Here is a 12,775-nt window from a genome sequence, read left to right on the forward strand (position 1 = left end):
CAAATATATTCGCTTTAAACATTTTGGATCTTGTTTATACCTTTATATTGCGCGGTCTACCAGTGATCTCATTTACAAAAAATTGGGATAAAGCAAGAAACATTGGAAGAAGATATTAGCCGTTTTCACACATTAAACTTGATAAGTTACTTGCCAGGTTCACCCTTTCTGGTAAATGTACCGCATCTTCTATTCACACAACAGTTATTCGTACATCGGCACCAAAATATCTTCGAAATAAAAGGTTATTTTAAATAGACGTGTCTCCTTTAAGACTTCAGTGTAAAGGGCCACTGCTAGGATTGGCTAAAATATTTCACACGTGTTACTCTTTTGACAATTTGTATTACTTTTTAAATATTACAGCTGCCAAGATTAACTAACCATGAAAAATTATGACATTATATTAAGATCTATTCCCAATGCTTGCAGTGCTGAGCATTGTAATGTAATGTTTTGGGAAATAAATAAATAATGTGATAAATAATGTGTGTATTAGAAAAATCAATCACCTTTTTGACATGCTATATGAAAGACAGTGTATGTTTCCATCTGTTTTTGGCATTTGACTGACAGAATTCAGGTTTGAGGTTTCTACTGAAAGTGACGAGTGTGAGGAGACATTCTTATGTAACTTTAATTAGCATTGAACTGAACTGTATTAGCATTGAACTGAACTGTTGGTGAACACTCCCCAGCTGGTGACTGTACCTGAGCAGGCCATTGTTGAGGAAGATGAAACACCCAGCTACACCTAAATGGGAAAGGCCTTATTATGGGATACTACATGGAATGGAAAAACAACACTTGGATGGCATCAGCCTCATCCTCCAACACACACATTACATCAGGTTGGAAAACAAGATCCTGGCCTGTGTGGACCTCATAATGTAAGTGTCTGAGTTATTTAATCATCACAAATGCGCTTCCTTGTTTTGCCTTGAATTGCCCATTAGCCTTTAGAACAGGACTTCGGGCATGTCAAACACAAGAATCAAACTCCATTTCATTGTGTTCAGAAAGGCATCATACATCATTTTTGAGTCTTATAAAACCACCGGTCAGGTTCCTGATGATGCGGCATTAAATATTCAGACTCTCCTCCTCACTCCTAATTTTGCTGCTTATTAATAGTTAGTAAAGTAGTTATGTTTATATGTGGGATGGATTTAGAGAATAAGACATTAATATGTGCTTTATAAGTACTTATAAACAGCCAATATGCTAGTAATGTGCATGCTAGTAAATAGTAACAATTGGTCCAAAAAATAAACAAATAAAGTGTTACCATAATTTTGTTTGCAGACATACATGTACATTTTCAATTTGTTGTGAGGAAAGTGAAACATTAATCAAAGTGATATTTCTTGCTTGATTTTATTATTTTAGTGCTTAGAAACCCATCAGCCCAGAGTCTACATTGTGATTTGTATTTCATACAATACATAACATATGATATGATTTGACGATTTGATTATTTTGTTGATCCTTTCACACATGATATTTGACTTTGTCAGAATCATTCAAATCACACTTTCTTTTTTTTCTTTTTGTCAAAATGTCTTATGTCTGAGCGGTAAATAAGGACTGTATACCAACAGGCAAAAACGACATACTGTGCAATATGTGCCATTTTTGTGGATATGTAGTTTAGATGTTTGTCTAAAAAGACATGTCACTTTGAAATCAAATCTGGTGTGGTTAACAAAATGGGATACTTGTTTTAATACTTGTTTAAAAAGTACACTTCTTTGATACTCGATAAGATAAAAATGCTACATCTACTGTAATTGGTCATAAATTTCTCTCATGTCCATATCATGTAAAGTTCAGTTCGAGATCTAGTCATGAAGAAGGAGTTAGTCAGGATAGAGCAAGAACCCAGAGAAGGTGCTGTCATCCTCGCTGCTGGAGTAGACACCGTTCCAGTCTCTCAGCGTCTCTACCCACACCTGGTCTCCCACATCCAGCTTCAGGATCACTAGATTGGATGCCTGGTCAATGTCTTGACCCTGTAGGGTGTCTCTCGAACGCACCTTACGCACTCCATTCACCACCAGTGAAGCACGCAGGGGCTTGTTTCTCACCGTGATCTGGTAGGAGAACACATAAACTCCTGAGTAGGTGCAGTTGAACTTGCTCGTGACTATGTCGTAATGGTTTTCTCCATTGTAGAAAACCTTGTCAAAGCGAACTGGAAATCCTGATGGAGGGAAAGACTTGCTTGGATATAGACCAACGCTGAAAGCAGACCGTAGTCTCGATCCATTTTGACCCATAGAGCCCTTCAGTCCCCGTAGGCCTCGGTCTCCACGTTTCCCTTGGGGCCCACGGTCACCCTTCATTCCCCTCAGACCTCGTATACCTTTGACTCCTGGTGGTCCACGTGCTCCTGGTTCACCCTTAGCTCCAGGAACTCCTGGTTCCCCGCGTTCTCCGGTGATTCCCGGAGTCCCGTGCATGCCGTGTTGTCCAGATGGACCAGGGTCTCCACGCACACCTGGAGGTCCAGGATCACCTGGCTCACCTTTCTGGCCCCTCTCTCCAAGTAAACCGCACTCTCCTCTATCACCCTTTTCACCCTTGTCACCAGTCATGCCTTGGGGTCCTGGTGGTCCATCTTTGCCTGGCTCTCCCTGGTCACCCCTTGACACATTCAAATTTGGATCTCCTTTTTCTCCTTTCGAACCTTTGAATCCTGGCAATCCAGCTGCACCCTTCTCACCTTTAATACCCATCTCACCTGTTCAGTAAACATATATTTAGTTGATACATCTTATTTACATTTATGAGGGAACCTAATCTATATCTATGTTCACCTTTCATTCCAGCCTTTCCCTGGATGCCTGGAGATCCAGTGAATCCTGTGTTTCCTTGATCACCTTTCTCTCCTGTTGAAAACAATAGGAAATCTCAAACATGCATGTTATTTTAGAATACATCACCAAAATTGCAGTTAAAATAACCAGGATAATGTACCTTTATCTCCTTTAGATCCCATAGAGCCCTTTGGCCCTATTTGGCCCGGCGTACCTTTGGGTCCAGGTGCTCCCTTTTCTCCAGGTGGGCCTACAATATGGCATTAAACCACATGACAGAAGCCAGGTTTTTCCCCACATATCTATAGTAAATAACACACTAAGGGCCAGATTTACGAATAACTTGCGGTTAAAAACTGCTTTCTGGGTATACCAAAGACACACAGTGAATGCTTGGCCATAAAAAGGTGTAGAGAGCTGACCTTGTTGCATATGTATTTGTAGGAGTTTCCCTTTTTAGGTACAACATTAATATACATAATTATATACATAAATGTGAAAATGCACTATCCAAACTTAGATTGTTGTAATTCGTTAACGCTTTGAAGCACAGACCTAAGGTTGGAGAACACAATTCCTCGGATTATTGCTGAAGTGAAATCAAGAAAAATGGAAGTAAGTTATATAAGTAACTGTAAAGAAAATGTACTGTACTAAAAAGTTTTGATTGTGTATAAAATAAATATTTCACAAAATATTTTGGAATCTACAATTGCTTAAAAGCCACATGTTTTAATAAGTTAAGTCATTTGGTCTTGTACTCTATCACATACATTGTCAGTGTTGTGCGCTTGCTTAGACCTTTGTTGTGATAAACAGTAAAGTGCATTCAGCTGAATTCAATTTCCGTTTTGTCGGGTTTAAAAAAGATTAGTATACCTCCAGTTAAGCCCTCCTCATGTGAAGACCGAAGAGTGTAAAGACCATCGACTCTACCGTGCGACTCCATCGGGCAGGGACACCAGCAGGGAATATAAGTATTGTTTTGATTAATCTCTTTTTCTTTCTCGTTTAATTTCTGTTTCAGTTTTTTTTTTTATAACCAAATCTTACTATGTGTTTCCAGATCCCTACTATCACTACCACTTGCAAACCACACATCACATTGAATCTCATTCAGTTACTGTTACCTACCCTCTTAAAATGAATTTTATAGTCGTCTATTGACCCCTAGGACCACTGGATAACTTTTTAGATGAATTAGATGTGTTGCTCTCAACCTTTCCTGAGGATGGTACCCTAGTTATACTTGGAGATTTCAACATCCACCTAGATAAACCTCTGTATGCTGATTTCCAAACTCTGCTTGCCTCTTTTGATCTCAACCGAGTGTCAACTACTGCTACTCACAAATCAGGCAACCAATTGGACCTTATTTATACTCGACACTGCTCTACTGATCATGTTCTGGTTACTCCACTGCACACGTCGGATCCCTTCCTCCTTACTCTTAACCTCAACATGATCCCTGACACAACACTTACCCCTCCACATGTCATCTTTCGACGTAACCTACGCACACTTTTCCCCTCCCGGCTATCTGCTATGGCAAGAGCGGAATCCAAATCTTCAGTACTTATTCTGCTTGATCTGTCCGCTGCTTTTGACACAGTTAACCACCAGATCCTCCTATCAACCCTACTGGCAAAAGGTATCTCAGGAACCACACTTCAATGGTTTGAGTCTTACCTATCAGACAGGTCCTTCAAAGTATCTTGGAGATGTGAGGTGTTCTACTGGGGTGCCTCAGGGCTCAGTTCTTGGACCACTTCTCTTCTCGGTCTACATGGCATCATTAGGTTCTGTCATTCAGAAACATGGCTTTTCATACCACTGCTATGCTGATGACACTCAACTCTACCTCTCATTCCATTCTGATGATCCGATGGTAGAATTCACATCTCAGCTTGTCTAACAGACATTTCTTGCTGGATGATGGACCATCACCTTCGACTCAACCTTGCCAAGACAGAACTGCTTGTGATTCCAGCAAACCCATCGTTTCATCACAATTGCACCGAGTTAGGCACATCAACCATAACTCCATCAAAAACAGCCAGAAGCCTTGGAGTTATGATTGATGATCAGCTGACTTTCTCAAATCACATTGCTAAAACTGCCCGATCCTGCAGATCTGCTTTATTCAACATCAAGAAGATCAAGCCCTTTCTTTCGGATCATGCTGCACAACTCCTTGTTCAAGCTCTTGTTCTGTGGCTGGACTATTGCAATGCCCTCTTGGCAGGTCTTCCAGCCAATTCTATCAAACCTTTACAGTTAACCTTTACAGTTAATCCAGAATGTGGCAGCAAGATTAATTTTTAATGAGCCAAAAAGAATACATATCACACACCTCTGTTTATCAATTTGCACTGGCTTCCAATAGCTGCTCGCATAAAATTCAAGGCATTGATGTTTGCCTACAAAACTACCACTGGCTCTGTACCCATTTACCTACATTTATTACTTCAGAGTTATGTGCCTCTAGAAGCTTGCGTTCTGCAAGTGAAGGTCGCTAGATTGTGCCATCCCAAAGAAGCACAGTCACTTTTACAGACTTTTAAATTAAATGTTCCCTTCTGGTGGAATGAACTCCCCAACTCAATCCGAGCAGCTGAGTCCTTAGCCATCTTCAAGAATCGGCTTAAAACACATCTCTTCCATCTTTATTTGACCCTCTAACTTTAACACTCACTATTCTAATTCTATTCTTAAAAAAACAATCAAACTACCTTTCTAATCTTTTTTTATTCTATTTTCTTTTCATTTATTATGCAATTGTGTATGTGTGTGTGTGTGTGTGTGAGTGTGTAAAGACATCTAACACTAGCTTGCTCTATTCTTTTATTTTTATTCTTTTTATTTATTATATATTTTTTAAAGCCCATGCTACGTGTACTGTGTTAACCTAACTGGGACTTGTAATTGCACCTATATATCATTGCTCTTTTTGTTGTTTTTTATTGCTTCCACTTTCCTCATTTGTAAGTCGCTTTGGATAAAAGCATCTGCTAAATGAATACATGTAAATAAATGTTGCACATTTGAGGTTGATATTAAAAAATTATGTTCCTGGGAGATTATATTTAGACATTAATACCAAACATAGCCACTGGTTGACACCCAAACTCCACTGAATCTTCCTGATGCAGTTTTCTGTCTCAAATTTATAAATTTCTATCTCAATATTACTTCTATCACAAAATATTCTGTAATATGACACTTGACACCACCACCCACTTGGAGGAGCTGTTAAAAAAATTTTTTTGACAAGGCAATACAAAAAGAGCATCAAGTTCACAGTAAAAGTTAAGGGGGTTAATTGAATTCTTCAAGGTGAATTACTAAAGTTTGGGGGAGTCAGCTTACTGGTATTTGCACTATTATCCAACACCTTAACTGTGCTGTTAGTACATTATACACAACCAATTATCATTGGCTATGCTTGTTTGTGATCCTACGCTGCCCTTGGTAAGCTGCCTGGGTCAATATGGATATGAGCTGACAGATCACCTGCAGAACTTTCCACTCCCATCGGTCTCACACTCACACTGTAGTCTAGCGTGTAGTTGTCTTTGGCCGTGGTGGGAGATGCGGTGGTGTCTGTAGGGTAGTCTATATAGCTGTCAGCAGGAACTGTAGTGCTCTTTGTGACATGTGCAGGGAAGCGCTCTCTTGTTTTGGTGTAGTCCACAATCCGTGCTGTGACCGTAGGCTTGCCTACATATACAGTAGTTTGGATCACCTCTCGGGGGGGTTTCTTGGTGTACTGGAACTTCGGCCTCTGAGTGGGCTTGATTGGGTCACACGAGGTTATAAAGGTCAGTGCTATTACCGTTATGAATATTGCACGTTCAAAAGACATTTTATCTGTAGAAAAAGAAGAGAAATGTGAATAAGTATTTACAATTCTGCCTGGACCAAACATCATCATTTCAGAGGTTGTGTAGCAGGAAGCTGTTGTGTTCGTGTCATGGGTGTTATTTGGGATTAAGTACTCAACAGTACATTACAAGAGTGAATGGAAATAATTTTAAAGTGTTAATAAATAACAGCTCATAATCAGTGTTGGGTGTAATGCTCAGGTGTTCCTGTAGCTCAAGTGGTAGAGCATTGCGCTATCAAGGTTGGGGGTTCGATTCCCCGGGAACACATGATAAGTAAAAATTGATAGCTTGAATGCACTGTAAGACGCTTTGGATAAAAGCGTCTGCTAAATACATACATTTAATATTTTAATTTAATGCATTATAACTATAATTGAATAAATTTTCCCTTAAAAACGTTAAGTAAGGGATTATTCTCTATTGTGACATAGAATACTGGACACTCATGAATCAAGCCATCTAACCAATAGCAAACAGGGACAGCTGGAGCAATGTGACACATGATCTTGGAAGAATTTCTTCCAATGGATGGACAGTTGCCAAGCTCACAGCTTTCATAGATATAACAACACCTTATAGACTGATTTATTAAACCCGCTAAATGGATCAAAACTCTTGGTGCTTTCATTCTCTGAATAGTTTGTGACAGGTGATGCTGGATTCTAGATTTCTGAGACCAGAACCTGCCAGCTGAATATAACAGCCTCAGTCAGGAAATAAGAGTCTCATTCCAATCTATTTGGTATTACTCCAAAAAAGCTTTTGTCCAAAAGAGCAGCGATAATCTCAGGAGCTCACTTCAGCCTCAACTGTTTTCTGGAGGGAAATGGCTTATCTAATGAAGCTGCTTTAGAGGTAGAATGAAGGATACTGGCATACAGTGACCATGACCAGTTTAGTTCTGTGAGTGTATGCTTTGTTACTCCAAAAGTTTTATTTATTACTCGTTACAAGTTACTCCTTTCAAAGGTAATATTATTATTATTACTTACTATCTGGCAACCGTGATTAGTTACACTACTAGTTACATAACTTTTCCTACACGCCCCACAGAAGTTGTAATTGTGTATTTTTCCCATAAAATTATTTTAAGATGTCCATCATTTGACCAACATCTACACTGGATCACAGTCAGAAGTTTATTTGAACAGTGATTGATGGTGACTGAAGTACAACTGTAAAAGTATTAATGGACGTGTAGCTTGAAGCTAATTGTAGCTATAATTTCTCTGTTACCCATATATGATTATATTTCGTTAAGGATTTTATTTTAAAAAATCACATAAGTTCATAAGATGTTTAAATAGAGTAATTTAATTTATATGGGTATCAGGATGATGGTGGTGGTCAAGCCGTGTAATACTAGAGTGAAGTAAAGACAAAATGTACACATCTGTGTTTAGATCAGCTTCTCTCATGACAAAATCAGTGTAATGACAATATTTCCGTCCTCTGAATGTAAGCTCTTCCATATTCCAAGACTTCCTGATGCACTTGTGACTTCATGTGCCTGTGCGAGTCATGTAAATTATGAAAATAAATCTGGGAGTTGTTGGATTTCAAATCAGTGGTGGTTGAGGCATCAAAAGTAATGCAACAAACTGTTTTATGGATGGTATTATTATTACTAAAATCTTATTAGTAATTTGTTACAGTACTACAGGTGCTTCTCAATAATTTAGAATGTTGTGGAAAAGTTGATTTATTTCAGTAATTCAACTAAAATTGTGAAATTTGTGTATTGAATATTCAGTGCACACAGACTGAAGAAGTTTAAGCCTTTGGTTCTTTTAATTGTGATAATTTTGAGTCACATTTAACAAAAATCCACCAATTCACTACCTAAACAAATTAGAATACTTCATAAGACCAATAAAAAGGTGGTAGGGGCTCCTTTTGGTTTAATTACTGTCTCAGTTCAGCGTTCCTGCTGGAAAATTAAATTTAGTTGAAGGAAGCATGAAGAGCTCCAAGATTTCTTGGTAAACGTGTAACGTGTCAAACCCTTCCTTCAGACTCTAGGACCTTGGTTCCTAAATGAAATACAAAACTTGCTCTCATCTGAAAAGAGGACTTTGGACCACTGGGCAACAGTCCAGTTCTTCTCCTTGGCCCAGGTAAGATGCCTCTGATGTTGTCTGTCGTTCAGGAGTGGCTTAACAAGAGGAATAAGATAACTCTAAACATTTGTGTGTGTGGTGGCTCTTGATGCCTTGACCCCATCATCAGTCCATTCCTTGTGAAGTTCACTCAAATTATTGAATCGATTTTGCTCGACAATCCTCATAAGGCTGCGGTTGTCTTGTTTGGTTGGTTACACTTTTTCCTTCCACTCAACTTTCTGTTAACATACTTGGATACAGCACTCTGTGAACAGTCAGCTTCTTTGGCAATGAATGTTTGTGGCTTACCCTCCCCGTGAAGGGTGTCAATGATTGTTTTCTGGACAACTGTCAGATCAGCAGTCTTCCCCATGATTGTGTAGACTAGTGAACCAAACTGAGAGACTGTTTTGAAGGCTCAGGAAACCTTTGCAGGTGTTGTGGGTTGATTAGCTGATTGACATGTCACCAGATTCTAATTTGTTGAGATAGTGGATTGGTGGGTTTTTGTTAAATGTGAGCCAAAGTCATCACAATTAAAATAACCAAAGACCTAAACTTCTTCAGTCTGTGTGCACTGAATTTATTTAATACATGGGTTTCACAATTTGAGTTGAATTACTGAAATAAATAATTTTTTCCATTACATTCTAATTTATTGAGATGCACCTATAGTTACTCGAAAAAATAGTATTTTTACTGTAACTAGTTACTGTCCACCACTGGTGATGTGTTTGGGGCAGTTCACAGAGACAGCTTTTTAAAGCTTAGCAGAGTGTCTTAAAAAGTGAGGTGAAAATGGTCAAAGATGTCAGTCTAATGCATGTTTACATTGAAAAACCGTTATAAAGCAGCATAGTGGAACACAAAAGTGCATTCTGACCTTAAGCTATGCAATGCTTAAATACAACTGATCCAAGTAAAGTATGCAGATACTTTAAGTCAAGGTCACAGTAAGTCAAACATAAAGATATCTGAATGTCTTTGCATTCATAACAACCCAGCTAACAGAGAACGTCCCTGCATCTTTCATTAACAAGTTACATAAATGTTAGGACAACACATTCTCAAAGTAATAATGTTTATGGAACGGTCTTACAACGTATGAAATATGTTCTCATATAAACGTTCAGCGAAAAACGTTCTGAGATCAGAATTTTCAGAATGTTTTTATAAAAGATTTTTGTATAACCTTAATTTGTTACATGGGAAATTATCAATGCTAGTGTAAAGAAATATATAGAAAATACATTCATACTTTTTGGAGCTGCTGTATCCTCTCTGATCCTATCCAAGAACCTCTGGAATCAATGAAGCTGAAAAAAGGCATAAGGAGAATTCAGTCCCTCTTATGTTTCAGACAGGAACATAGGCTATAGGCTGAGGTTTCAGAACACAGCAAGGCAGGGGGCGATACCCATCTGAAACATGAGAGGAAGGCCTGCTTTAGGAGCGTAATACTCCACCTTGACCTGCTGGTGTCACTCCACTATTCAAGACAAACCCAGCTATAGTGCTCACTGCATCCAGCCCATGCAAAGAGCGGCTCTGCAGTACACAGGCCCTGGGCCACCGAACCCCCCTGTTCCTGAAAAGCCTTATGGGAGCGAGACAGGGTAAACCATAGGACACGGAGCCGGTATCAAAATACAGCCCCAGAGCCCCTTCTGCACTACTCCACACTCAGGAGCAACGGAGCGGACAGAAATAAATGCTCTTGAGTTAAAATGATCCTTAGATCGAGGGGTTTAAAATTGCAAATATAGAGACGGGCATTCATTTTATCAATGCATCATGTCATGAATGCATCGTACCTGTAAAGCATGTTTGGTCCTGTTTGAGGGGATTTGAGGAGCATGGGGCTGGAGTGTCACCTGAGCTGGAGGTGTCTCTGGTAACGGCTGAGGCTGTGCTCTGCTGGTAAGCCTTTAATGGAGAGCACTGTGACCTTGTCAGGAATAGAGCGGCTTTTGGACTATTCACCTTTTGTTTTGTTTTTTTCTCTTCAAATTCCCAAGACAGACTTGGAAGGCTTTTCGTTTCACAGGGTTGTATAAAATGATGGTTAAGTAAAAAACTATGAATAATTTAAAATAAATAAATACATAAATAAAAACTCAACAAACACGGAAACATCAAAATATGTGCTATAACTGCTCACCATTATATATATATATATATATATATATATATATATATATATATATATATATATATATATATATATATATATATATAAAATATTATTAGTATAATTTAATTTCAGTAATTATAATAAAATGTTTAAAAGAGTTTAACGTCACACCACAGAATGAAAAAGGTATACTTTATCCACTCAAATAAAATTTCATTATAAAACACATAATGAAACACATAAACAAAAAACATGCAAATTTGGCAAAAGCTCTTGGAAAATGGCATTTGCAATGTCCTTAAGTCAGCAAACTTTACATTTTTTTAATTTTGCTTAAGCCTTTTAAAAGAGTTTAGAAATGCACCTAGATTTACCAAAGCAGATGTAAAGTATACATTATATACAGCAGAACCTCCAGTACAGCCAAGAGTAAAGATCAGAGATTATAAAAAAAAAACATTTAAACTTTTTTAAATTATGTTTTTAAAATTTGAATGCAATTTGAAATGAAATGGATAATACATAACTGAAACTGAATTTTGATCAAATCTTACTTTTGTTCCTAGCACTGTTCCATCACTGCATCCTCAGACAGAGCTGAGATCAAGTCAATGAAAAGCATCAGTAAATGTGTTTACCAGACAGCAGGCTTGTCTCGTGTCCAGTGGCTTCAGTGGTTTCCTTCTGATTAAGCTCAAAACACTGAAGACTGAAAGCACCAGATATGTGTCTGACTTTAGCTCATGGATACACACAGATTTTGGAGTAGAGCAGGGGGTGTGTACTACGGTTCTGGCCCAGTGCTTCACAGTTACAGTCACCCAGACTGAACCTCATCATAGTGCTGCTGGGCAGCGGTGTTACCAGAACTGACCCAGAAACCTGACCCAAGCCCGCAGAACACTATGCACTCTATTCACCTGCTCGTGCTTCCCATTCCCTCTCATTTCCTCCCTCTTTCTCACTTTCCCCCCAGACTCTCATATAGGGCTCTGTCATTTATTCTAGTACTATAAGAGGAAAATAACATAACAGTGTTGAATCCTTTCATTATAAAAGATTACTGCTGAACTGCCAGGAAATCATATTTTTACACTTCAAGACACAAATAGCCACAAATGCCCCTCAATTATGATTTCCAAAGACCGTTTCTGCAGATGTTACCCCAATTCTAAATATGTACCTATTTATCATTTCTAAACCCATGTGAGAAACCAAAAGCACCTAATCACATTTAAGCATGTGAGGCAAAGTGTGTAGCATCTGTGCAATGCCTGATGCTTTAGATTTCACCACTATTTGAAGCGTTTACTAGGTTGAGAAATTCATGTGTTTGTGATATTCAAACCCTATTTACAGTTTTTCTGAATTGCTAAAACACTTTTCTTGAAACCGCCACTCATTTTCTCAAAACCTTAAACACAATCCAAACCTTCAAACTAAATGAACAGAACCCCTGACTCTTCTGGCAAATTACATGAAATTATCACCTGTTAAGCATTATTTAATGTTTGTTAAAGATTTATTAATGAAAGTTTACATTTACATTTAATCATTTAGCAGACACTTGTATTCAAAGCGACATACAAATGAGAACAATAGAAGCAATCAGACCAACAAGAGAACAACAACAGAATACAAGTGTCATGACAAGTCTCAGTTAGTCTAGTACAGCTACACGTGCTGGTCATATAATTAGAATATCATAAAAAAGTTGATTTATTTAACTAATTACATTCAAAAGTGAAACTTGTATATTATATTCATTCATTACACACAGCCTGATATATTTCAAATGTTTATTTCTTTTCATTTTGATGATTATAACTGACA

General features: G+C 38.2%; 1 protein-coding gene across 1 annotated transcript; it reads right to left on the reverse strand.

Moving 5' to 3' along the window:
* Positions 1-1,769: 1,769 nt before the first annotated feature.
* Positions 1,770-11,941, reverse strand: LOC113058893 (inner ear-specific collagen-like). Its single transcript, XM_026227160.1, has 5 exons — positions 11,863-11,941; positions 6,333-6,689; positions 2,980-3,069; positions 2,820-2,891; positions 1,770-2,743 (listed from the first exon to the last, which is right to left on the reverse strand). The coding sequence occupies exons 1-5, from the start codon at positions 11,939-11,941 to the stop codon at positions 1,860-1,862; spliced, it is 1,482 nt and encodes a 493-aa protein (XP_026082945.1). The 3' UTR covers positions 1,770-1,859.
* Positions 11,942-12,775: the final 834 nt, after the last annotated feature.

This window comes from Carassius auratus, chromosome 40 (genome assembly GCF_003368295.1).
Source record: "Carassius auratus strain Wakin chromosome 40, ASM336829v1, whole genome shotgun sequence".
Lineage (NCBI taxonomy): Eukaryota > Metazoa > Chordata > Actinopteri > Cypriniformes > Cyprinidae > Carassius > Carassius auratus.